Below are 27,223 nucleotides of genomic sequence, written 5' to 3'. Positions count from 1 at the left end.
AGACACTTCAGTTTCTTCTGCATTACACTGGATTTTGTCTTGGATAATGTCTTCTGGAAGAGAGCTTTAGTTCTGTTCCAACGTTAGACAGTATGGAACAATTAGAATAGAAAAACATCACTTTGGCATTGCTCAAGACCGACAACAACAGCAGAACAGAGCAAATGACAAATCTGCTTATGAGCAATTACCCAAGCTATGTTTCTTACTCTCTTGACTTGATGTACTGTATACAGTATTAGTGTCTACATATTATTTTACCTACAGTAGCAGTGTGTTTGGTTTAGGCGATTTGAATATTTAAGAGTGTAGTTTATTGTATATGTGCATAGTATAGTATATGTATGATCCTTCCTTGTCTATCTCTTTCACATTGTCTGCTGTTCTCCTTCTCTAATGACCCCCTTCCTCCTCTGTGGTTCCTGATCCTCTGAGAGACTCTCCTCCCATCACCACCCTCTACTTTGTGGATTACCTGCTGTCTAGGCCTTTATGTGTGTGTGTGTGTGTGTGTGTGTGTGTGTGTGTGTGTGTGTGTGTGTGTGTATGTGTGTGTGTGTGTGTGTGTGTGTGTGTGTGTGTGTGTGTGTGTGTGTGTGTGTGTGTGTGTGTGTGTCATGGGTGTAGGTCCCCATCAATATTTTGAGATGACAAAATTGTTCCCACCAATATTCTAGCAAACTCCTTTGTGCTATTTGGACCGATTCCAATGGCCAGGATGACAGTAAAAGAAATGCTGTCATTTGATTGGCTGAAATCGAAGGGGGGGGGGGGGGGCTATCTAACATGCAAGGGGGCTATCTAAGTGTCAAAGCATATAGGCTACATCACTTTGTGGTGGCACTGGTAGACAAGCAGGCAGATGTGCCAATACAGCCTACCCCAAAAAAAGGCCAGAGTAAAACATTTGAATATGTCCTTTGCCCTTCAGCATGTACATTTTTACCCCTTGTTGTGCTTTGATCATATGCCACCTAAGAAGAAAAGGGACACATGAAGCTGTTTCATTAGGCCTACTACTTAGACATCATCATTTGTCTTATCACACTTACTGTATCTCCTATAATCCAAGATAGAGTTGTTAGGCTTTTGAGCATTTGTTTTAACAAATGACATGGAAAACAATGAATTTCGTCCACATATCCTTATGCACATTGCACAATGTACAACAACGCTACTATGTTAGCAACTGTGAAAGATAAGTCTAGTTTATATTCTATATAGTAATAGTTTAGCTCAGAAGTGAGATGTGGCCTATGATTTCCCCTCACCAAAGCTGCATGTGTGTGTGTGTGTGTGTGTGTGTGTGCATGTGTGTGTGTGTGTGTGTGTGTGTGTGTGTGTGTGTTTGTGTGTGTGTAGGGTGTAGGAGGTGTAGGATCTGCTTGTTTAATTTTCGCTGTCTGCTTCCTTCTTTGTGTAGTTTAGTCCATTTACCTCTCTATCTGTTTCCTCTATGTGCACTCTAGCTCGGTAATGAACACCTTGGTAAAGAGGTTTTGTTGAATCAGTGTCTGTGGTTTGGGTGTCTAGTCGTCAGCTTGGATTCTTCATAAAGTGTTCCTGTCATCTTTTTGCAAATGTAAAAGAAAATAAGATACTCCATTCTAGCACTTACCGCCTCAACAACAAATAGACATGCTAATTCTAGCACTTACCGCCTGACGAGGACTGACACTTGGCTGTATGGAAGTAGCACTTGCACAAACTTGTCCTTATCGCACTCTACCTTGATCATCTCCTTTGTTAGAAGTCACTTTGGTTAAAAAAGCGTCAGCCAAATGTAATAAAGTGAAAATGAAATGTAAATCTGGGTGTTTCTGACATGTAAATTTGCTCTTGAAAGCTTTTTCCTCCCTCGTATCTACTCTGACACTGATGTAATGTCATTGAAGTCGTTCAGACATCCTTGTGTCGGTGGGCCTTGCTAATGAGGGTTGATGTTATGACTCCTGAATGACAACACACATGTGTTCCTATGCTATGTCTACCCGACTCAGACATCACAACTCATGAGCCAATCAGAGAAAGGGAGAAAAGTGCATCGTCTTCATAAAAAAAGACAGATTGGCAGAATCATACAGACACACTCATTCTTCCTCTCATTTAGAAGAGAGAATGAGAGCAAATGAGAGAGAAAATGTGTGTGTCTGTATGATTCTGCTAATCTCTCAAGTGATGTACTGTCTCTTTCTGACGAAGACGACAAACTTTCCTCCCTTTCTCCGATTGGCTCATGAGTTGTGATGTCTGAGTTTAAATTCTGACAGTCAGAACATAGTGTGTATAGATAGTGTGAGCCAAACATCCCCAGTAACTGGAGATTAATCCCCAGTACAGGAGATTAATCATGGGAACAGGTAAGACTGATTCATTCTCGTAAGGGATGGTGCAGAGGTCTTAAAGCTCTGTTCATTTTTTTATACTTGGATGCCGTTGGAAATAACTTACAAGGATACAATGAAGTTTATTGTCACATGCATATAGTTACTGGAAGTAAGAAATGCAGTGAAATTATGTCTGCCTATTTGTGCATTTATGGGGGGGGGGAGGGGGGGGTGGTAAAAAGTGCAGTAGAAGAGGGGTTTAGTAGATTAAGTGGCAAGGGCTGCATAAGAAAGGTGGGGGAGGATTGGGATTTGGGGGGGGGGGGCACCAACAAGGAGCACCCAAGAGCAACAGGGGCAAGGAAAAACTCCCTTACCAAGGAAGAAACCTTGGGCAGATCCACGGCTCAAGGGGCTAACCCAACTGCCAGGGGTCTTGGTGTGTGTGTTGGGGGGATGACAAGGGAGATAGGATAGTGTGCTGTGTATGTGGGGGGAGGGCAGTGTGCAATGAATATGTGTTAACTTACAGTTAATACATAGTGTTTCACGTTCATTGAGTAAGCCTTCCAACATGGAGGCCTATTGTACATATCTTAACTTTAACTTTATGTATTTGTGTGTGTGTGTATGATGGTGTGCTAGGCTGTCTGCTGACAATGATGTTGCTGCTGGAAGCGTCATCTAGTTTTCCAGTGAGTAGCGTGTTGATATGTTGCTTGAGATGCTTGTTGATGTTAATGTTTAATTCTTAGCAGACCTATGTCCAAAGCGACCTACAATGACATCAGTAAATATGACATTAACATTTGAACTAAATTAACAGTCTAAAGTAAAGTTATATAGCCTATAGAAATACCTATTAGCAATACACTAAATATAATTTAACATAACAAAAACAATAACCAGAAACATATACAAACCATGACTCTGCAAGGAGAACTAATACAGTACATTAGATACCAGGTACACAGAGTCTTTAGATGCTTTTTGAAGATCCCAAAACTAGCGCTAGAAAGCAGAGCTTTAAATAAATCATTCCACCAATGAGGAATCCCAGAAGAAAAGAGGGTTGACTGTGTAATGGTGGAAGGGTGAAATAGCAGACGTTCATCAGAGGACCACAGTGGGCGAGAGGGAACGTATCATGGACTTAAGATAGCAGGGTATCATGGACTTAAGATAGCAGGGTATCATGGACTTAAGATAGCAGGGTACAGGACGTGGAATGAGGGACTTGAATGTAATTCTGGTTGCTGTTGGAAGCCAGTAAGGAGTAAATGACAGAGGAGAGGCGGAGACTTCTCTGGGTGATTGAAGACCAAACGTGAATGAATCATCTGTAATGGTCTCCCTACACAAGCAGGTAGGCCAGCTAACAAAACATTGCAGTAGCCCAGTTTGGATAAAAACTGTACAAATGAAGAGTTCAGATGCAAAATCCTCTAAATCTGTCTGACCACTTTTCTTTTAAATGAGCATTTAAAATCAGGCTCGTATAGATTTTTGCCTATAAATCGATATTTCAGACCAGGAAGAGAGTGGTATTTACTGTAGTGTGTTTTGAAGTTAAATTATTTGACTAACGTATACTATGTGTGGAGAGCATCCACTCACCATCTTTATCTCATTTTTGACGTTGACCTTTGAACTCTCTAAGCTCTCTAACTCTTAAATGTAAGCTCTATGTACATTTGAAGGGTTCAGATGCAAAAGCCTGTGGCTTTTAGAGGCTTTTGCATCTGAACCCTTCAAATGTACAGAGAGCTTACATTTAAGAATTAGAGAGCTTAGAGAGTTACAGCTAGAGCCAGCTGTATGGTGTCTATGTGGTCAAAACATTGAGTTATTATTGTGCACTCTCTTTCCATCCTCAGTTTATCTGTTTTGTCCATTTGTCTGTTTCCCCATCAGCTGATGCCAGTGTCCAGTGTTCTGGGGGGCACTACCTACTCTGTGCTGGTTCCAGTGACTATACTGACCCCTACTGGTCCACAAAGCTACCTGATGCCACTGAGCAGATCATTCAAGCAGGGCACACAACAGCATGCTTTCTTCACACACGCTCAAGAACTAGCAAGGCGCTCACAAACATTCAATACACCTTTTCAAAACACTAACACTCACACACAGACATTCAGTCCATCCTTCCAAAATGTCAACAAACCCATTCAAACTGTCAACACACATAGTGAAACTGCCAACACAGGTATGGTTCAGAGACTTAACATGGAAGTTCAAAAGACGCAGACATACAACCAGCTCCCCAACACACACACTCCAGAGGCACTGATACACACTCCAGAGACACTGGTACACACTCCAGCACCCGAGAACAGAGTTCAGGTGAGTGTATAGGCTGCAAAGACTGTGTGCAGGCTGGGTGTGTATCCTTATGATGATTTGAGGAAAGACTTGATCAAATCTCATACTGTATCTTTGTATAATGGCGTTGGATCTAATATGTTATGTTATGTTATGTTATGTTATGTTATGTTATGTTATGTTATGTTATGTTATGTTATGTTATGTTATGTTATACAGTATGTAGTAGTTAATCCTGGAGTGCAGGATCCTCAGGGCCAGGTGCTTCTCTTCCAAACCCCTTCTCCAACACTCAGCAGCATCACCCAAGAGCCTCTGCAGCCAGACCCCCAGGGACAGGTGACTCCAGTCATCTGTTATTGTGTGTCTGTCTGTGTGTGTGTGTGTGTGTGTGTGTGTGTGTGTGTGTGTGTGTGTGTGTGTGTCTGTGTGTGTGGCATGTGTGTGTGTAACCGTGTGTATGACTGTGAATCTCTTTCTCTCTCTCTCTGTGTGTGTGTGTGTGTGAGAGAGAGAGAGAGAGAGAGAGAGAGAGAGAGAGAGAGAGAGAGAGAGAGAGAGAGAGAGTGTGTGTGTGTTACAGTATATGTGCATGTTATTGTATTGTTGCGTGTGTGTTACAGCATGTGTGTGTCTCTGTGTGAGTGCGTTTGTGTGTGGCATGTGTGTGTGTGTGTGTGTGTGTGTGTGTTACAGTATATGTGCAAGTTAGTGTATTGTTGTGTGTGTGTTACAGCATCTGTGTGTGTGTGTTGTAGGTGCTGAGTGTGTGGACTGATCCTCTTTTAGTGCCCCTCCTCCCTGCTGTGGAGCCTGTTCTGGTGAGCTTGCGTGTGTGGGTCATGTGATTGGGTCTGTGCCTAATGTGCATCCTGGCATGTGTTAGACTGATCAAGCCTGTCTATGGGATGATGTGTAACAGTACTGTATACTACTATACATTGTATTACTATATGTGTTTGTACTGTTGTACTGTTTGATTGTGCATGTATGTCTATGTAAGCATGCTTTGTCCTGTTTCTTCCACAGACTAATCCAATGTTTTACCCAGTATGGTCTCAGCCTGGACCCTCTGCAGACCAAAACACACAGGCACAGGTTAGACATCCACAAGCATATAGGTGCACAACAACCTGTAGCATACTACTCTTTTGGATGAAAAGAAATCCCCTTGGGGATCAATAAAGTATCTATCTATCTATCTATCTATCTATCTATCTATCTATCTATCTATCTAAATTAACATGGTTCACCAAAGTGAAGAGAATTAAACTCGTGCATTGTTTAGTAGTGGTAGTAGAATTGTATTTGTTCCCAATGGGGCAATTTGTTTTGCAGCAACAACATACACATGCACACAGTCTCACAACATTCCGATTCAGAGAGATTTATTCATCAATTAGAACAGTATATAACAAGTAGTGAAATGTAAGCCCGGTTAGCTTCATGACTGTGTAAAGTAGAAAGAATCTAAGTTAGATACAAGATTAGAAGCAGAAGTTAATATTAAATCAAATAATAAATTGACATGAATACTACTACTACTACTAATTATAATAATAATAACATAATAATTATAGTAATAATAATAATAATAATAATAATAGTAATAATAATAATAATAATAATAGTAATAATAAAAAATGTTATCAAAATGGGATATCATTCTTGATTCATCATCAAGGTATTCATTAGAGTTGGCATGTCCATGTTGAGGAGTCTAATGGCCTGAGGGAAATAGCTTTTTCTTAGTCCCTCAGTTTTGGCCTTCAAACTGCAGAAGCGCTTGCCTGACTTCAACAAACTGAACAGGCACTGGGATGGGCGGAGTCCTTTATGATTATAGTGGCTCTGTTCTTACATCGGCTGATGTATATATCATGCAGGGAGGGGAGAGGAGTCCTAGAGATTATAATTACAACTCTCTCTCTCTCTCTCTCTCTCTCTCTCTCTCGTTACTGGTCAGGCCCTTTTCCCATCATGGACAACTTCATCCACATCAGAGGTAAATTCCATTGGCAAAAAAAGTATATTTTACTTGAAGTGATCACATGCACTTATCACCCACCTAAACCACCTCACAAAGAAAGTCATTTCAAACAAATGTTTTCTTCCCAGTCAGACTCCGAGAGCTCAGAAGAGGGAGCTATACCACCTGTAAGTTTCAAACCCAAACCATTCAGATATCACGAATAGAAGCATAATAATACACACAATCACTCATGTCTCTCTTTCTGTCACTCAGGTGATCTATATGCTCCCTGTCAGTGCTGAGATGCCCAATGCCGATCTGTCACAACAAGGCCAGGGTGCCCCTGAGGACCCAGAGGGCCTGTTGCTCCCCACTGTGCCCACCGACTCACCCACCTTTGCCCACTTAGGCGCAGCAGCACCCAACACCACTCTCACTCCAGCACTCACAGGGGTAACTGGACCAGATCTGCCAGCAGGGGTGCAGCAGGAGGCAGGGGGTAAGAGTGGGGCAAAGGAGGCCACAGGGGCAACTGAACCAGGGACAAATGCCCCAGATCTGCCAGCAGGGGTGCAGCAGGAGGCAGGGGGGAAGAGTGGGGCAAAGGAGGCCCACAGTCCCTGTGCCCCAGAGTCGGCCATCGTTGGCACACAGAAAGAGACTGCGGGGAGGACGGAGTCCCTTACACTCACACACATCGCGTCCAGAGGAGATGGAGCCTGAGTCCTCCAATGCTTGGGTTATTCCAAAGAAAAACAACATTACAAAAGAATGATATGAATTCAAAAATCAGTTTATTGCATAAGTCTTCATTTAAGTTTATGTTTAACTTATATTTTTTAAGAAAAGGATGTATTGTTTGGTGTATGGATGGACATCAAATGAAAATGTCCCAATCTTCTCCTCCATTTCTCCTCGGTTCTCTCCTAATACTCTCCACTCTCATCCATGGAAGCCCTCCTCTGTTGAGCATCAGTCACCCTCTCTAGGTTGGCGCTCTCCTCCTCGGCCCGTCTCTGCTTCTCCATGACAATGTTCTTCATTTCTCGCACAAGGACTTTCCTGTACTTTCTCCTCATCCTCTTCTGACTCCGATGGCGACTGTGGTCCAGCTCCTCGTCGATACAGACGCCGAGCAGTTCCAGCTCGCTCTTCAGCTCCTCCAGCTTGTACTTCTTGAGTCTCTTCTTACGCTCCTGCTCGGTTTCTGCCTCCCACCCGCTGTGCCAGCCATGTCCAACATCTGGGTTCTCCTCCCTCTCATCTTCATCATCACCTTGGCCCAACTGTCCTCTAAAGCACTGTAAGAAGCATGAAGCAGCCATATTTAATCAGTGACTATAGTCAGCAGCCAATTTAAGTGTCTCAGAAGAGTGGCTTAGATTTCAAATAATCACAATGATGGTATTTTGAAACATTATGTTTCTTGGCTTCCTTTATGACATAGTTTTGCTGCATGGATACTGTAACCAGGTGACTGGTAAACAAACATATATTTCAGGTAAATACAATGCTCTACATTTCAGTACTTCAAGACTGGCTGCAATGCTTTTGTTTCATTTCATGAGAAACATGACAACAAGTTTACTTTATGTACATAATCCCATCTTTATTTTGTATATTTCATAAGAATTTTACAGCAAAGTGGAATGTTTCAAATGGCATGTCTTTTGATGTAATTGAATATTTCTAGTTTATTTACTATGCTTTTAAAACATTTGTATGAGTATTTTATTTTGTTTTACATAATCTCTGCATCACTGAAAATGAGGACTACCCTCACTGTAGCCTACGAAATGTGATTGACATGTGATGCTGGTTAAGATAATTTGCATACCATGACTTGCACACACACATAGGCCATACTGTAGGTTTACCAGAACAATGCAGGTGTGCTGGCTCTAGAGACTGGCGACCTCAAATAAATTGTTGCTGTATAAATGCAACTTTCCACATGACTATCAATACATTGTTGGTACTATCCTGTCAACAGCACCAATAAAATGCTATTGACTCAATTGGAGAGACATAAACTAATTAACACAACACACATTTTCTGAGAAATTGGGATAGGTGCCATGTCAATGAGGCTGTCAGCCCAGCTTTATGTGCCTAGTGCCTCGCCTAAAATCACCCACAATAATTTCTCCTCTTTGCAATTTTAAGGCCCATAACCAATTGATCAAACACAACTATTGGGTGTAAAGACACTTAACAGCATAACCATAGATATATACAGTACATGAGCATAACTGTAAACTCAACGATCAGTCCAAAACACTAGTAGGTGAGCCCTTGTCAACAACAGAAATGGAAGGCAATTCTGAGAGGAAGAGGAGGAGAAACAGTGAGGATAGGTGAAGCCTATAGAGGAATGGAGTGAGGAAGAGTCAAGTCAAGTCCAGTCCAGTCCAGTCACTTTTATTTATATTGCGCATGCTTGTGTGCACAGAGTGCACAAGACATTGACACACAGGACAAAAGATGCCGGGTGGAGCGGCGGGGTCAAGAGATAGCGGTAGACCTGGAGGAGCATGTGAACAAAGACAAGGAACACATGTACAGCTCTGGAAACAATGAAGAGACCACGGCACATTTTCTGATGTCATCCTACGGTTGACGGTCATATTCAAAATTAAGAGACCACTGCAAATTTGAATTAGCCTGACGAGCCAGACCCACATTAGTAGGGTCTGGGCACTCACCGTTTGCAGTGCTCAGTCCGAGGGCCGGGATAATCGGTTGTCTTTTAAATTCCCTCTGCACACAATAGGACAGTGCTGAGTCTTATGCGTTTTCCCACCAGCGGAGCTAGATGGCTAGTTCAAAATTTTGCCAACTTAAAACAAGCTTAACTCGTGTCACACTGTTGGCCAACAGCAACATCCATCTTCTTTGTTTTCAAGTAGCAGGGAATTCAAGCCAAAATGTTGCAACTCTGCCATCAATCATTATGTTAAGCCCGCCTAACGACTCTATACACGATTTGATTGGCCTGATAGAAGTTTAATTTTTCAAGCTCACAAGCCAACGGAGAGTTGCTAGACTAGCCCTGGAAGCAAATGTAATTTGCTGCCGCTAGGGTGCGTCTAGATTTCTAGGCTAAATTTGAATATGACCGTCAACTAATTTGGATGTCACTCAGCAACCGTAGGATGACATCAGAACAATGTGCAGTGGTCTCCTGAGATGATGAGATTTGAGCAACATTGGTTGTAAAGAGGGGTTGAGTCACATGATGTGTCCAAATTTATGCAGGTCCCATGAAAGGATGCCTAGGGGTGTGTGTGTGTGTTTTTTAAATCATTATTACCTTTCCCTTTTGTTAGGCCTTTTTATGTCTCCACAAATGTTTCACTGCTCTTTCATTGCAGTATACTTTCTGGAAATGTAGCTCTGTAGCTCCACACATCCTTTAGTTAGTGCAGCGGTTTTGTAGTTTGAATTCTTGCTGTTAGAGGGACAGCAACAGAAAGAGGAATGTTGAAATGTTCCCGTATTTTGGGAGAGAAACCTGGGAAATCTCCCTGATTTTCAATGCTGAAGGTCATATGATGGATGTGTTTGTGATATGACAGCAACATAGTAGTAATAAATAATAGAATATAGTTTTGACTGAAGTGTTTCATTTGGCAAAAGATCTGATGGCTTCTGCTACCTGGGAGAGGTGTTGTGTGTAGTGTAGTGTTTTGAAGGAAAAGAAAAACAGGCCCTGTTTTCAAAATTGTGCTTAAGCAATTGGAAAAAAGCTGTAATCACAACATTATACAAATTACTACAAAGTGCTTTGAAACTTGTAGCAGCTTCTATGGTAGTAGCTGTTTTGATGCTCTCTCTCTCTCTATGTGTGTGTGCATGTGTGTATGTGTGGTTTGGTATGTATTTAACTGGAGGAGTGTGATTGTAATAGGCTTAGGGTTTGGATGTATTAGACAGAGAGCTGACGGAGCAAGAGAGAGTCTAATCTGTTGTTACCCTCTATCCTCAAGGTGAACGCACACACACACAGTGACAGAGAAGCTCGTTAAAACCTGCTCCGATCACAACTGCATTTCTAAGTTCCTTTATACAAGCCAAACTCCAAAACAAAGCCAACCCTTTTTTTTTTCTCTTGCAAGCTCATTGGACAGAAGTGAAATATTGACTGTGTGGACTTAAAGTGAGGAGGCAAGTGAGATGAAACCGAGCGAACGAGACAAAGTCGCCTTAGTGCCCCCGATCTCCCTCCTGACCAGTAGCCTACTGTGAGGTACCGCCTCTCTACACTCACACAGCTCAGATCAGAAACAAATCTCATCCATATTCATCAGTGTGTGTGTGAGTGTGTGTGTGTGTGCGTGTGCGGGCACAAGAGTGTGTGTGTGTGTGTGTGTGTCGGTGTCGGTGACTAAGTGATTGTCATTTCCAGCCTTCCTGTCCACCTCAGTAATACTAACGCTATCCTGGAGGCCATGCGGAATATATAGACAAATTAAGCTCACTTCCTGCTCTTTATTTTGGAGGGAACTGCCTTTGCCTCACCTGTGTATGTGTGTTGGACAGAGAATTACTGTCGTCTTAGTCATTTTAAAATGCCATGACGGATACCTGTGAAGAAGAGGACATGTTAGTGTCATTGCGGTCTATGGGATTACACTAGCACTCGGTGAGTAACACTCTTAATGATCATCAAGCAAATGAATAGTACATTGAATGAAAATCATTCTGACCCCTAGTGAAATTGTCCTCCTTGGTTTTTACCAAGACGTTTATGATACCAGTCTTTAGTCTGAAACAGACTCCACAGGTAATAGAGCTGTCTGAATTGATGTTGCTCAGAACAGATTTAATATCTCTACCATGGTAGGATTTCCACATTTGAACAGCAACACCTTGAAATTCCCATCATAGAAGCAATTCATCATTATGTATTCCCAGTTTTTGTTATGTAATTTGTTCTGTGTTAACCCAATGTCAAACTAAACTAAAGTGTAAGTTGAACAAAGGTCAGATGGGCTTTATTGAAGAATTGGACTGTGGGTAATGGGTCACTGCCTTCATTTCTCTAATACCACAGAGGTTAATGTGACTGGCAGGCAGTGGAGCCAATCAGCAGCCATGTCTTCAAGGGTGACGCCACAGGTTACGATCCTGGTCCCGCCTCCAGGGAGTGCCCTGGAGCGGATAGAGGAGGTTTCCGAAGACTCCCAGAATATCACGTGAGCATTATGGGCTGTCCAGTTTTCCCACAACAAAATCAATTAACAGCATCAATGATTTCTTTTCAGAAAAATGGATGGTTATTTGCTGGCGTTGGCTCATCATCATGGATTGGTAAATGTTTTGCAATGCTGTTTTATGTAAGATTGTTGTGAAATACTGGTTCAGGCGTTGTGTTTTCTCCTCAGAGGTCAACCAGTACCCACTCCAGGACTCTTTAACGTCAATAATAACAACAACAATGAAGAGTAAGCCCACACAAGTGTGCGCACACAAATATACAACACATCCACGCACACACTCACATACATACCCATGCACAAATATACAACACACCCACGCACGCATGCACATACACATGCTCAAATATACAACACACCCATGCACACATGCACATATCCATGCACAAATATACAAAACACATGCAAGCATGCACATACCTATGCACAAATATACAACACACATGCACGCACACACACACATACATATCCATGCACAAATATACAACACACCCACGCACACATGCACATACATACCCATGCACAAATACAACACAGCCATGCACACACAAACATACCCATGCAGAAATATACAACACACCCACGCACACATGCACATACCCATGCACAAATATACAACACACCCATGCATGCATGCACATACCCATGCACAAATATACAACACACCCACGCATGCATGCACATACATATCCATTCACAAATATACAACACACCCACGCACGCATCCACATACCCATGCTCAAATATACAACACACCCATGCACACACGCACGCATGCACATACCCATGCACAAATATACAAAACATCCATGCACACATGCACATACCCATGCACAAATATACAACACACCCACGCACACACATACCCATGCACAAATATACAACACACCCACGCACACATGCACATACCCATGCTCAAATATACAACACACCCATGCACACACGCACATACATACACATGCTCAAATATACAACACACCCATGCACAGACGCACATACCCATGCACAAATATACAACACACCCATGCACACACATACTGTACATACCCATGCACAAATATACAACACAGCCATGCACACACGCACATACCCATGCACAAATATACAACACACCCATACACACGCACATACCCATGCACAAATATACAACAAATATACAACACACCCATGCACGCACTCACATACACATGCACAAATATACAACACACACATGCACATACATACCCATGCACAAATATACAACACACCCATGCACACACGCACATACATACCCAAGCACAAATATACAACACAGCCACGCACACACACACATACATACCCATGAACAAATATATACAACACATCCATGCACACACGTACATACCCATGCACAAATATACAACACACCCATGCATGCACGCACATACACACGCACAAATATACAACACACCCATGCACGCACTCACATACACATGCACAAATATACAACACACCCATGCACACACACACATACATACCCATGCACAAATATACAACACACCCATGCACACAAGTCGCACGTGCACGTGCACATACACACAGACACACTAAAATAAGGGCAACTGAATCTCCCTCTCGCCCATGTTAGGCATCATATAGCACATTCACTCAAACAGATACACTGCCCAGTACCAAATCAAAATGGAGACAGAACTATCCCAGACACCATAGCAAACACAGGGCAAAATGTGTTTGCGCCCTTTAACAATAAGCTGCAGCCTTGCACAACATAAAGATCAGCACAAGCAGCAATATAGCTGAAAATATGCGCGTCTACAGCTAGAGTGACACACACATCTCTTATAATGCATAATAGCTTTACAGGGAACACAATGTAGACACAAACCTCCAAAACTCCAGTGAGACGTTCTTGACCTTGGCTTGGATTGTCTGGATGTCAGAAGGACCTGTCTCACTTTTATTTTCTGTTCTATTCTGCAGAGAAGAGAAGGAGAAAAAGAAGAAAGAGAAAAAGGAGAAGAAAGAAAAAAAGGAAAAGTAAGACATTTATTATGTGTGCTAGCCACAAGGACATGTCACTCGCATGACATAGAATAGAGCATCACAGTCCCGCCCACAGCCGATTCCGGAAGTAAGAATTCAATACAATTTCTCTATTGACAATTGGGGTATAGGCTAAGCCATAAAAACGTAACCATACATGGTAGACTTAAAACCAGCTACGGCTGTACTAAGCGATTGTATATGCTCATATAGAGGGCGAAAATTCAAGGGGCACTAACCTTGTTTTGAGATAAATGTCTTTTAATCGCGATGTCTTGGATAAGTACTTCATTACCCACAATCCTGAACAATACCACAATCCCACAGTGATGCCTCTGATTGGTGGAAAGGCCATAGTTTGAAACAAAGATTCTAGAACAGAGCTCTGTTGTAGAATCTTTGGTTTGAAACTTTCTCAGCGAAAATTATTGACAAAGATGGCAGAGTCTTTTACTGCCTAGCTCTATGCCTATGGTGAAAATCTTAATGTGAATAAAAACTTTCTAGACGAACATTGGTACTTGTATCAACAAGGATTGTGGTTTATATATCACATGAACTTAGTCAGGGCCAATACACCATCAAATAGAACACTGTAAATGCTAGTTTAAACTAGGGCTGTCAATCGATTAAAAAAAATAATCTAATTAATTACATACTCTGTAATTTATTATTCTAAATTAATCGCATATATAATTTTTGCTGTGAATGTATTTTAAATATTTAAATCAAATAAATCATTGAATAATCAGCATTAGTGACATTAAAGTTCAAAAACTCTTTTATTATTTTTTTAATAATGGGCATAATAATCTATGATATGACCTAATATGCTGAGGAAATAAATTCAAAAGTGCTTTGGGAAGAAGTTGTTTTTTACATACAAGGTATTTCAGGCCACAGATATAACCTAGGGGACACAATGAAAATAAATTAACACTTCCCTCAATGTCAACACTATTTCTTTGCATTTATGTGCGACTTTAGAGTTGATGAACTCCGGTGATATGCAAATTCCTTGTTGCAGACATTGCAGAAAACTTTATTTTAATTAACACTATTTTTTATCAACACCATCAGACCGTTTCTTAAAAGTAAATGTTCCAATCAATGATCTAGGACATTTCTTCTCTCTCCTTCATTTTACAGTCTAATGGTTACTGACTACAACGGCTCGGGGTCAAAGGTCATACGGAATCGATTAATCTGCGTTATTTTTTTTAATCAGTTATTTTTTCTCAAATTAATTAATCAAAATTAATCAGTTATTTTGACAGCCCTAGTTTAAACACTTAACTTTTCAAGTAGCCGATAGGCTAATCATTAGCCTTTCAGACATTAGAATGTCATTATGCTGCTAACATTAGCGTATGCTGCAACACAGGTATGAAATATATTATGTTTTAGTGACCTTGTTGTTTCTATGAACATGAATTGTTGTGTATAGGAAACATCAACTTAGTGGAGGCGTAAAAAGCCCTGTATATCCTCATTAAGTACTTAAAGGGGCAGCCGTGGCCTACTGGTTAGCGCTTCGGACTTGTAACCGGAGGGTTGCCGGTTCGAAACCCCCGACCAGTAGGCACGGCTGAAGTGCCCTTGAGCAAGGCACCTAACCCCTCACTGCTCCCCGCTGTTGTTGCAGGCAGCTCACTGCGCCGAGATTAGTGTGTGCTTCACCTCACTTTGTGTTTCACGGATTGGGATAAATGCAGAGACCAAATTTCCCTCACGGGATATCTATATATATATAAAGGGAAACTTGGCAGGATTTCCCCCTCTGCTGGAGAAATTGTGCATTATACTATTTCAAACTGTGGGAAAAGGTAACGATAAAGCACATGGATTTATTTACAAGTTAGCATAAGTTTGGCAGAACTATGTGGATGTTACAAGGTAAGAAACAGGATTTAAAATGAGTTTCTTGTTTCTCACTTCTCTTTCCGGGATGGTAGTCTCAATGTTGCAAGGTTGGTTTTCCGCCTGGGGACGCGGGGAAAGTCACCATTTTCACCGGAACAGGTCATTTAACCATCCAAATGATTTCTAAACGGGTTTATTACGTTGAAATAGTTGCCAAGTTCCCCTTTAAACTTTTGAACTAGCTAGCTAGCTGATAGCACAAGCTGGATGCTACCACCGGCTAGACACTGCAGTAAAATGGTTAGCAAACCGACCCTGCCCCCGTGAATATTTCACTGTTTCAAGGACAAAATCAAGAGTGTCCAAAGGGGTGAAAACCACTTTAAATCGGGTCACATTATTGACTGTTGTGTGTCCGAGCGTCAGCTTGTGGGTTTTATAAGGGCCAGCATGAGGGACAAGACCTACACAGTTGTGTGGTGAGTTTTGCAGGGAGGTTGGTAATGCTAGTTAACATTAGCTAGGCTACTGTACAGGCATGAAAACGGGTCAGGGGTGAAAAAGGTGAGAAGGGCGCGCGAAGAGGGAATAGACCTCTCCAGAATAAATCCCGCCTCCGTAACTTCCGTATCCATCCAACTTCCTGCGTAGATTGTCTATGGGAAATAACATGGCGTTTCAAAATATCATACCGGTAAAACATCTGTAGGTAGCGAAGTAGAAAAAGCTGGTGGGCAGATTGGCCTACACACTTCTGCCATCTAGTTTCCACTGGATTTTTTGATTGTCGGTGCCGTTTAAGTGGTATACTATAGACTATACTACTTAAACGGCACCGAAAATCAAAAAATCCAGTAGAAACTAGATGACAGAAGTGTGTAGGCCAATCTGCCCACCAGCTTTTTCTACTTTGTCACCTACAGAGTTTGACAGGTACGATCTTTCAAAACGCCATGTTATTTCCCATAGACATTTGACGACCGAAGGTTGGATGGATACGGAAGTTAGGAGGCGGGACTTATTCTGGAGCGGTCTATGGCCGTTTCATAGCAAAACAAGCGCGAGTGACATTGTTGCCAATAGTGCATATCTTCCATGGAGTATGAAGTTGCCTAAAACCAGAGATTTATAAAGAAAACAAACTACAAAATTATTAATTTTTACAAAAAAAAAAACCAAAAACAAAATTATTATTTCTTCTTTTTGGCTTGGGCCTAAGTGTGAAGGGGCCCACTTGCACTGTTTGGCAACATGCTTCAGCCTGGCCCTCCTCTCCTCCTCAGTAATCTACATGAGTTTTCTTTCTTTCTTTATGCCTGAAGTTATCATACATTTCTGAAGATTTCTTAGGCCTAATGGACACTTCATAGTAGACTATTAGAATGAGTCTGAATAAGATAAGTCTGAATATTTGTTGGACCAAACCAGGTAATAAATAAACTTGGGTAGGGTAGACTAGGCTTTAATTTGTAAAATTGGTTTTAATAGTTTTAACCTGCAGCATAGGCTACTTACAGATTGTGCTAGTATGTTTAACCAACCAATAAAGTTGTGTGAACAGTGTTCACATTACTGTACATGTTAAACCCTGTGGACACAGACTAGGCCTACTGATCAGGCCACCGAACGTTTCTTAAAGGACAGCATTACCATGTTAAACACTGCTTTTGTCAATGTAGTCCTTGAGCCAAAAGCAGGGGCGTATCAAGCTTTTTAAAAGTGTGGGGGTTGTGGGATAGGAAAATGAAACAATCTTGCCAAATATTAAATAACTCCCTACAGGGACGTTGTAAGTATTTTCTGAGAAGGGTGCGGACTATATTGGTGTCCGGCAGTTTCTACCCCGAAAAAAATTGAAATTCTGATTGCTAAACACACCATTTTAATGCAGTTTGGGAGGGACAGAACAAGCAGCGCCCCTCATATGTGTGACTCATGTGACATGTAGGCCTACATGATCTACCTATCACTTCACTATTTGACACTACCCTACATGGAGACATACTGTATCTCATGTTATAAATCAAGAAATAATTTCAGAAATTATGTTTTGTGCATATGGGTTAGCAGGCTACAATAAATTGCCCTAACAGACAGCAGCCTAATTCCGAGGTATCACTAATACCTAAATACATGTAAAGGACAGAATAGTGACAGAACTGTAAGCTCAAATTCAAAAACGTTTGAAGTCTACCCAAACATATGCAAAGGGAATATAAATAAATTGTGTTGCATATAGCCAGCTTAATTAATGTCAGTTTAAAGATTATGATTAGCAGTTTCTATGCTTTTTCCATTAATAGGCTAGTTACAGGAAGCCACGTTGTTGTTTAAACTATTGTTGCTTCTAGCCCACGTTACCTCCAGTTTCACTTGCTGCAGGGACACACACATTGCATGAGCGCTCATAAGCGTTCTATTTGAGTTATAGCCTACATCAGGGGTCTCAAACACCCGGCCCGCGGGCCAAATCCGGCCCGCGTCCGGCCCAATTCCGGCCCGCGACGTATGTCAAAATAATAATGTAATCCGGCCCTTGAGACTATTTTTAATTGCGACAAACAACGATACTGATTAAAATAGACGATAGTTCCAAGTACGGTGACAAATCTCATTTGTACTCTGCTCCACTATGTAGACATCCAGAGCTTCATTCAAACCCAAAATCGCTGCGCAAAGTTTTCAGGAAGGCTACACGCGAGAAACACAAAGACGTGCATTTGTAATGACGCGGAAGCGATGCAGGCCATAGTGTTGCATAAATTGAAGCAGAAATTAAGCAGAAATAGGCCTAGGCTACACCAAATGTTGAAAAACGTTTACGTGTGATGAAGTCTTAGGTAGGCTATGGTAGGCTATGTTATTCACCTATTCTAAATCTGAAGGAGAATATCCTTTTGGAGATTATGATCCATCGTCTATTGAATGGAGGTGCGTCTGCGTGTAGCCTATACGACGGTGTCCACTAAGCATACCATGCTTATTTCGACCCTCTGCCCAACATAGCTTGGAGGTTGCAGTGGTAATCGTGATGATAGTGTCCGTAATGGACGTGATACAGACAGCAGGGCTAGTAGAAATAGGGCTCTAAACTACAAAGTCACCCGCAATATAATGCGAACTTCTGGGTACTCAGATTACCCGCGATAGGAACTGATTTGACCAGAATAATTAATTGTAGGCCTTGTGGTTTAGAAACCATAAACATCTTAGGTGTTGGTATACATCTTAGGTGTTTTCCTGTTAATTTGTTATGTGGGTAGGCCTAATATGAAAAAAGGAAAGTAAACCTGCTCAAATATGTTCATCCAGTATTTACTGAAAGGTGCATATCATTTGAGGTGCTTGCCATCCAGTGGCAAATTAGATGGGTAAATTTACCCCCTTCATAAACTTTTGTTTTAAGCTACTCAAAGATTTTTACATTTACAGTAGGACTTTATCTCTGACCACTTTCAAGCCATGGCCTTTTGAAATTTTGATATAAAAATCCAATGGTGTTGCTTTCTTATATTTTATTTGGTGTGAAACACACACATACCTGTTTTTATGCTTTTCATTTGTTTTATAATTTGTATTAATATTTATTTTATCATTATTTTATTTATAAGCTAAGGTTGCTAGCACAGGTGTCTAAAACTAGATAAAAACACTTGCACTTTCTGTTTGCAGTTTTGTATGGTATTTGAAAAAAAGAACATTGCATTTTCAGAAATAGCCGGCCCTCCAATCAGATGACTTTGGCAGAATTGGCCCCCAGCTCATTTGAGTTTGAGACCCCTGGCCTACATGCTGGAAATCTTAGTTCTCAGATGTAGAACGCAAATGTGTCTTGACGCCTCCGTTTGTATCAAAATTAGATGTTCTAAACGGAACGCGATGGTATTTAAGACATTAAGATCTCCAGTAGATGTAGCACTACAACACACATTGACAGTGAAATCAGATCAGACGTGTGAAGCACCGGGCATAACTTAATTTCGCAGGCTTCGTGGACCAGTAGGTTAATTGTTGAGGAGGCCCATAGTTTGAGAAAAGCTGCAGATCATAGACAGAGAAAGCATAATGCTCTGAGAACAGTAGCCAAAGGTCTTTCTGCACAAACAAGTGCCTTGGTGCGCGCACCCCCGCTTTCACTTTGACTCTCTGCATTTATACATTGTGACAAAAACTGTCAGTCAGAGAGTGAATTTTGGTTTACTAAATTAGCATAATGCAGTAGCCTAACAATTATCATTTCAATTCTACCTGAAATCTGCTCACTGCAGACGTTATAATGCCGACCCAAGTAGAAGCACCTTGAAAGATGCACTTTGAATTTGATCAGAGCGGCTCTGGTTCTTCACTGGCTAACTTGATGTGATTGGCTGGATGACCATTCAATCAAATCAACAGACCTATGTGTGTCTCTTTGTGTGTGCGTTATGGTAGATACGGTTCCAACTCTTTACGGGAGCGTTTATTTCCATATTTTACTTTCATTTTAATCTGACAAAAAGTGTGGGGGATAGAATCGTGTTCCAGCAAAAGTGTGTACGTTATAACACCCACATCCCCCACGCTTGCTACGCGCCTGGCCAAAAGGTTTGCCCACCCCTGGCCTAAGACATGCTCTAAAACTCTTTAGATACGGATTTTTCCAAAATGTCAATGGGAGAAATTAATGGGAAATTTACTTCCGGTAACTAAGTTCTCTCGGAGGAGGGGCGGGACTGTGATGCTCTATATTCTGGAAGGAAAGGCTCACAACACCCAACATTGGGCACAAAAAGTTGGGATTCAAATCAGCTAAACTCCTCAATTCTCTAATGACACAGGGGCTAAAACATGATTTAATATTGTAGTTAAAATTAAGTGATGAAGTTTATAGACATCCTAAAAAGTATTCCAGTATAAAACATATACATGTATGTCTATTATATACTAATTTTGATTTCAGAAAAAAAGAGAAAAAAGAGAAAAAGGAGAAGAAGCTGAAGGAGAAAGAAGAGAAAGAGAGAAAGGAAAAGGAGGAGAAGGAGAAGAAGGAGAAAGAGGAGAAGGAGAAGAAGGAGAAAGAGAAGAAAGAGCCGTGAGTATTTCATCTTATCAGCGTTACAAATAGCAAACAATAAATGTGATGATCAAATTGTTAGCGACAGGAAGCCAAATGTAATATAGATGCAAGTGTGGCTCCACTCTGACTCAATTTGACTTTAAAAGTAACATGTTCTAATGCAGATTTGAATTCTGATTGTGTGTGTGTGTGGGTGTGTGTGTGTGTGTGTGTGTATGTGTGTGTGTGGTGCATATGTGTGCGTGTGTGTGTGTGTGTGTGTGTTTATTGCTTTTCCAGACCCAAAGAGATCTATGTAGTGGACCCAGCAGGAAACATGTACTACAACTGGCTCTTTGTCATTACGGTGCCTGTCATGTACAACTGGACAATAATAATTGCCAGGTTAGAACACACACACACACACACACACACACACACACACACACACACACACACACACACACACACACACACACACACACACACAGCAGGACTTAAAGTGTTGGTAAATGGTTGGTTTTAGTTGATGATGAGTTAATTTATTTATATTTGTGTGTGTGTGTGTGTGTGTGTGTGTGTGTGTGTGTGTGTTGGGGGGGTGTATGACTGTTTGACTGCCCAGGGCATGTTTTGAGGAGATGCAGCATGACTACTTGACATCCTGGCTCATCTTGGACTATGTGGCTGATATGGTGTACCTGGCAGACATGGCATTCCGTACTCGCACAGGTGAGGAGCTATCCCACAGAGCTGGCCTTAATTATTATGTCATGAATCATGTGTCATCTGTGTGTTTCTGTATGTACCTGTATGCATACTCAAATTGTGTGTGTGTGTGTGTGTGTGTGTGTGTGTGTGTGTGTGTCCAGGTTACCTAGAGCAAGGTTTGCTGGTGAAAGATGAGGCAAAGCTGCGTGACCGGTACAAAAAGAGTCTCCAATTCAAGCTGGACCTGATCTCCATGATCCCCACCGACATCTTCTACTTGGTGTTCGGCATGAACTACCCCGAGATCCGCATGAACAAGCTGTTCCGCGTGGGTCGCATGTTTGAGTTCTTTGAGCGCACCGAGACGCGCACCAACTTCCCCAACGTCTTCCGCATCTCCAACCTCGTCATGTACATCCTCATCATCATCCACTGGAACGCCTGCATGTACTACTCTGTCTCCAAGTGGATCGGCTTTGGGAACGACGGCTTCGTCTACCCGGACCCCTCCGACCCTGAGTTCGCCCGGCTTGTGCGCAAATATGCCTACAGCATGTACTGGTCCACACTGACCCTCACCACCATCGGCGAGACGCCCCCTCCTGAGAAGAACTCCGAGTACTTCTTTGTCGTCACCGACTTCCTGGTGGGCGTGCTGATTTTCGCTACCATCGTTGGTAACGTGGGCTCCATGATCACCAACATGAACCAGGCTAGGGCTGACTTCCAGGCCCGCATCGACTCCATCAAGCAATACATGGCTTTCCGCCACGTCTCGAAAGACCTGGAGCGGCGTGTGATCAAGTCGTTCGACTACCTGTGGACCAACAAGAAGGCTGTGGACGAGCGCGAGGTGCTCAAGTACCTGCCCGACAAGCTGAGGGCCGAGATAGCCATCAACGTCCACCTGGACACGCTCAAGAAGGTGCGCATCTTCGCTGACTGTGAGGCCGGCTTGCTGGTGGAGCTGGTGCTGAAGCTGCAGCCCCAGGTGTTTAGCCCTGGTGATTACATCTGCAAGAAGGGCGATATTGGCCGTGAAATGTACATCATCAAGGAGGGGAAGCTTGCGGTGGTGGCTGATGACGGCATCAAACAATTTGTCGTGCTGAGCGACGGTAGCTACTTTGGCGAGATCAGCATCCTGGCCATCAAGGGCAGCAAGGCGGGCAACCGCCGGACAGCCAACATTCGCAGCATTGGCTACTCAGACCTCTTCTGCCTGTCCAAGGACGACCTGATGGAGGCGCTCACCGAGTACCCCGACGCCAAGGCCATGCTTGAGGAGAAAGGGCGGCAGATCCTGCTCAAGGACAACCTGCTGGACCTGGAGCTGGCCGCCCAGGGCCCCGACCCCAAGGAGATGGAGGAGAAGGTCATTCACATGGGCATGAGCTTGGAGGTACTCCAGACACGCTACGCCCGCCTGCTGGCTGAGCACGAGGCTGCAGAGGGCAAGCTGAAGAAGCGCGTCTCGCGCCTGGAGAGGAAGATGGCCGTCAGCGCGGGGGTGGTCTTCTCCACCGAGATGGTGGAGCCCGAGAAGAAGGACTAGGAGGGAGACAGGGAGGAGGGGAGAGGCAGGAGGAGGACAGCAGAGAAGGCCAGTTAGAGGGTAATGGACATGGGGGACTGAGAAAGCCCACAGGAGACTCAGAGCCCTAATCCTGACAGACTTTTACAGCAAGAGAGTGATAGTAGTGAGACTGCTGTCCTTCAAACTGATAGCCTTCCACCCTGAAATGTGGTGATTCAGAGACTCTGTGATCCTGTTGGTATGCTGAATTGTACACTGGTGTGTATTATTTATGAAAGTAAAAAAAAAATGTCTGAGAGTTTAAAGATCTGTTTGGAAGAACAAAAGTATGACATGGATCACAACACCAATCCTGAAACAGGAGAGCTGTGTTCTTCATGCAGTATTTCCAGGTGGGAAGTAGAAAAAGCAGCTCTATGGCTGAGATTATGCTCATTTCCTCTACATCTACGTTCTCTTCCTACAAGAATATCGCATGGGAATTATTTCCCACAATTCATTCTTTCTCCTGTGAGGTTTCACAGCCTCTTCTGTGAGGTCACCACAGCTGAATTGTTGCCATCAATTCAATCATTTCTATCAAACATTTCAAGTTAACATTGGGAAGAAACAAAGTACACCACATAGTAGATGCAGCAAAGGGTTCTGGAGAGCTTTAAATTCCAAAAGCATAATCCTTTTTATATCATAGCCGTCCTCCTGTCAAATCCTAAAGACGAGGCTTTCAAATGCATAGGCAACCTTTGTAAAGTGCTTTTATACAAATATAATTGATCTTCACTGCTGCAGCTGTGGCACTTTTGCAGTGCACCTTTCTTTTTTACAATTATGTGTGTTGTTAATGGAACTGTCAAAATCACAATTATTAAACATGAGATATGGCAGAACATGCTTAAACTGTAAAAAGCTCTAGTTCCAGATAATGTGTAAGTCTACTCTGTTTCAGATTATTATTAAATCAGTTTATAAATTACTTAATTCCAACCTGTGGCATTTTTTTTTGTCTTATAAGATTCATAATGAAGAACCATGTTGTTTTTTTCTTGAAGCACACCACCACACATGACATGACATTTAAAAAAGTAAGGAAATATCAGTGTAGTTCATAGTGCCAATTGCCACAACTAAAGCGTAACATAGGCTACTGTATATTTCACAGAACAGGATTTAGCTGAGGAGATTTGTCAGTCGGCTTAATATTTTCCCTTTGGAGACCGCTAGGGGGCAATATAGGAGTAAGTGACGTTGAAGTCTAAAAAGTCCCAATTCCAATGTCCACATGCATGCATGTTCCTGTTAAAACCATGAAGATTAGCATTGTCTCATTGTCAAATCATCAAGTACATAAGGGCTATTGTCTCTGTACCTTTGATGACCCCCTATTTTTTTTAAAAGTCGCTTTGAACAAAAGTGTCAGCTAAATGTAAAAGAGAGACCGCTTACTGAAATCATGAGCTCTTTATGAACACATTCTGAAAATCTGCATTTTTGCATAATTTGTCTTAGGTAAATACTTTATATGATAAAATAGATATATCAGAAGTAAAACGCAAACAGAGGTAGGCTATGGGTCCGATGGGGCAAGCCCCCAGAGAGGAACATATAACCTGTTAAATGGACTTCTGAAGTTTGTGGAATTAAAACTAAAACGTGAGTAACCCAGATTCAAGGTGTATGTCTTAGGCTGCCTGTTACTGCATTCTGATGATATTCTATAAGATTATTGTCAAAATAGCTTAGTTAGACAAAATGCCATATTTTGACTAACAATACTCTCAGACTAATGAATTAATGAATGAATCTATGGAAGTGAAATATTTGACAATGACAGCCTATGGGTTTTGCTGTGCACTGTGACACGTGTGATATTTTAACATGAAACAAGTGGGAGATGTAGTTTTATTTTTCAAAACCTTACCAGGGATTCTGTTGACAGAAGCGGACACATTTGGATTGCAGATACTACTATTCCCAGTATGCACCCTAAAGGGACAAACTGCGCATGCCACGTCTGTACATGACAGTGGATTGAAACTCTGGTAGGTTTCTTTTTCAATGAATTGATGTTAACTAGCTGTTAGTTACATTACGTTTGTTAATTTCTGTGCATGTTCAATCAGATGTGCGAATTTAATAAGTAACGATCAACAGTAATAATATACTAATTTGTTATCAGCGTGCATTTGACATATTTTTTAATTGAGCTGAACAAGCGAGCCGGGCAGCTAGGTAACGTTAGCCGTTAGCTCACAGCCTTGCTGTTGCTGCAGCAGTGCTGCCTGTTAGCCAGATGTTACACAACAACAAATGGTGTCATTGATAACTAGCTAAGCATTGCATTAACAGCATTAACATAACAGTCTACCTATATTTCACCCCGTAAGTGGTCTCAACAAGAGACAAGGGAAGTGAGTTGCTAATGCACAAGAATGTAGTGTCAAAACTCCACAACTCCACACAGTTTTTTTTTTTTTTTTTCAGTTTCATTTTGACACATCAGTATCAAGAGTTTTTCCACATTGCTGGGTTGGGTTAGCTGGTACGTAAGGTAATTCAGCTATTCCAGTGTTTATACAGAGCACCCATTGTTGTGAAGAGTTATTGTCAGCCAAACCGTGAACTTCATCGTTGAACTACTCTGAGTTTGTATCCACGTCATTCAAATATATACTTACGAACACTTTAGTGTCGTATAACTTATTCCACGTATTCCAAATCATTGAACCTGTTAAAAGTCTGCACAATGTGTATTTATGAACAAAATGAACCTGGGTAATAAATAAATAAATAAATAAATAAATAAATCGAGTTAACGGTAAGCTTATAGGAAATCATTTGGCCTGTGTTTGTTGCAAGAGTCATGCTTAATAGTATGAGTGTAAGTGCAAGTGCACGTTTGTTGTATGAGCTTGGACAGAAGAGACATTGCACCCCGACTAACCTTATAAGAGCAGAGTAGATATGGATATGACCTATGAACAATGTATGAACAACAGATACATTGAATTTCTCCTTGGGGATCAATAAAGTATCTATCTATCTATCTATCTATCTATCTATATGCAGTATAGTAGCAGTAACATTATACGATTAGTAAAATAGTATAGATATATACAGTGCATTAACAGTATATATTATAATAAAACAGAATGAATATAGATATTCAGTGTTCACTGTATAGACAGATATGTACAGTGCAGTGTAGTTACAGTAACATTATAAGAGTAGTAAAAATAAGTGTATGTGCCGTATGAATAGAATATGGCTATGTATAAGTGTACATTTATAAATAAACATAGAACACTATGGGTGAGATACGGGAGGGGGCTGTTGAGTGGCAAAATGTCCGCAAAATGTATTATGGGGTGTGTTGCTCTTTAGGGCACACATTGCCATGGAGCCAGCCTGGCGTCAACACGGCCGAGGCCGTGGCAGAGGTCAGCCTCGCGGTCCGGCAGTGGCAGCGACCAGCGATGTGAGGGAGGCGCGACCCCAGAGGGATGGGAGGGCAGACCCAGGAGCATGGGCTGGCAGAGGGAGAGTCTCTACTGTCTCTACTGTCACCATGGCCCCAAAAGCACAGCATCCCATCACCCAACCCAGAGGTTAGTCTCACTCTCTCTCTCTCTCTCTCTCTCTCCCTCTCTTTCTCTCTCTCTCTCTCTTTCCCTCTCTCTCATTATTACTCATTACTGTATTTTATGGATAATATCATTCATGATATAGACACTGTCTTCATTACAGAAAACCTATGTAAACCAAATTCCCTTTCTCCCTCGTAGACCTAGACCTTTTATTCATGCCAAGTAATCATTGTGAATGCCTTTTTTTTATGTACGATTACACTTTGTGCCATTATTCTTATATGTGTTAGAGCAGACCATGTTTCAAATTTGAGTTCCCTCACACACATATTAAGTGACAGACTTTATGTCAATTTAGTCAATTAACACTTTTTCAAAATACTATTCCTGTTGCACATCAGCAATATTGTATAGTTCTGAGACCTTCCCATTATACTATAGTGCAGGTCCATACCTTTCAGCTTCCTGACAATCACAGCGCAGAACCAGAGCCCTGCATACACACCTGATTTAGATGCACCTGAACAGCTTTCCTGTTCATCCATTTCAAATCACAGCATGTGAGCTATTAATAGAGTTCTACCATGTCTTGTTGCAGAGCCAGTGAGCCTGGTGTTCTTACCATGGA

The 27,223-nt window shown here is 41.8% G+C and overlaps 2 protein-coding genes across 3 annotated transcripts in view; both read left to right on the top strand.

Moving 5' to 3' along the window:
• The first annotated feature begins 11,721 nt into the window (after positions 1-11,721).
• On the top strand, positions 11,722-23,029 carry cnga1b (cyclic nucleotide gated channel subunit alpha 1b). Its single transcript, XM_076288427.1, has 7 exons — positions 11,722-11,822; positions 12,012-12,071; positions 13,803-13,859; positions 20,668-20,799; positions 21,064-21,168; positions 21,389-21,495; positions 21,636-23,029. Exons 1-7 carry the CDS (start codon positions 11,722-11,724, stop codon positions 23,027-23,029), a joined length of 1,956 nt encoding a protein of 651 aa, XP_076144542.1.
• Positions 23,030-25,021: 1,992 nt separating this feature from the next.
• Positions 25,022-27,223, top strand: part of nfxl1 (nuclear transcription factor, X-box binding-like 1) — a 34,905-nt gene continuing 32,703 nt past the window's right edge. Inside the window, exons 1-2 of one of the 2 annotated variants that reach the window (XM_076289509.1) lie at positions 25,022-25,050; positions 26,393-26,616. In XM_076289509.1, coding sequence (XP_076145624.1) covers positions 26,406-26,616 — 211 coding nt within the window. In that variant the 5' untranslated portion in view covers positions 25,022-25,050; positions 26,393-26,405. Of the gene's footprint in view, positions 25,051-25,484; positions 25,551-26,392; positions 26,617-27,223 lie in introns of those variants that run through there. The other variant, XM_076289510.1, reaches the window with a different exon arrangement.

Source organism: Alosa pseudoharengus, unplaced genomic scaffold (genome assembly GCF_046254945.1).
Source record: "Alosa pseudoharengus isolate Yale_2024_CS ecotype anadromous, Long Island Sound unplaced genomic scaffold, YU_APseudo_1.1 YU_APseudo_1.1_scf_17, whole genome shotgun sequence".
In the NCBI taxonomy this organism is placed as follows: Eukaryota; Metazoa; Chordata; class Actinopteri; order Clupeiformes; family Clupeidae; genus Alosa; species Alosa pseudoharengus.
This window is presented reverse-complemented; position numbering and strand designations above follow the sequence as displayed.

Bases quoted from the DNA above. Each gene is read 5' to 3' on its own strand.
- cnga1b (XM_076288427.1), top strand. From the start codon at position 11,722: ATGTCTTCAAGGGTGACGCCACAGGTTACGATCCTGGTCCCGCCTCCA. The intron at 11,823-12,011 runs GTGAGCATTATG...TTTTCTCCTCAG, and splicing joins GAAGACTCCCAGAATATCAC to AGGTCAACCAGTACCCACTC. The intron at 21,496-21,635 runs GTGAGGAGCTAT...GTGTGTGTCCAG, and splicing joins GGCATTCCGTACTCGCACAG to GTTACCTAGAGCAAGGTTTG.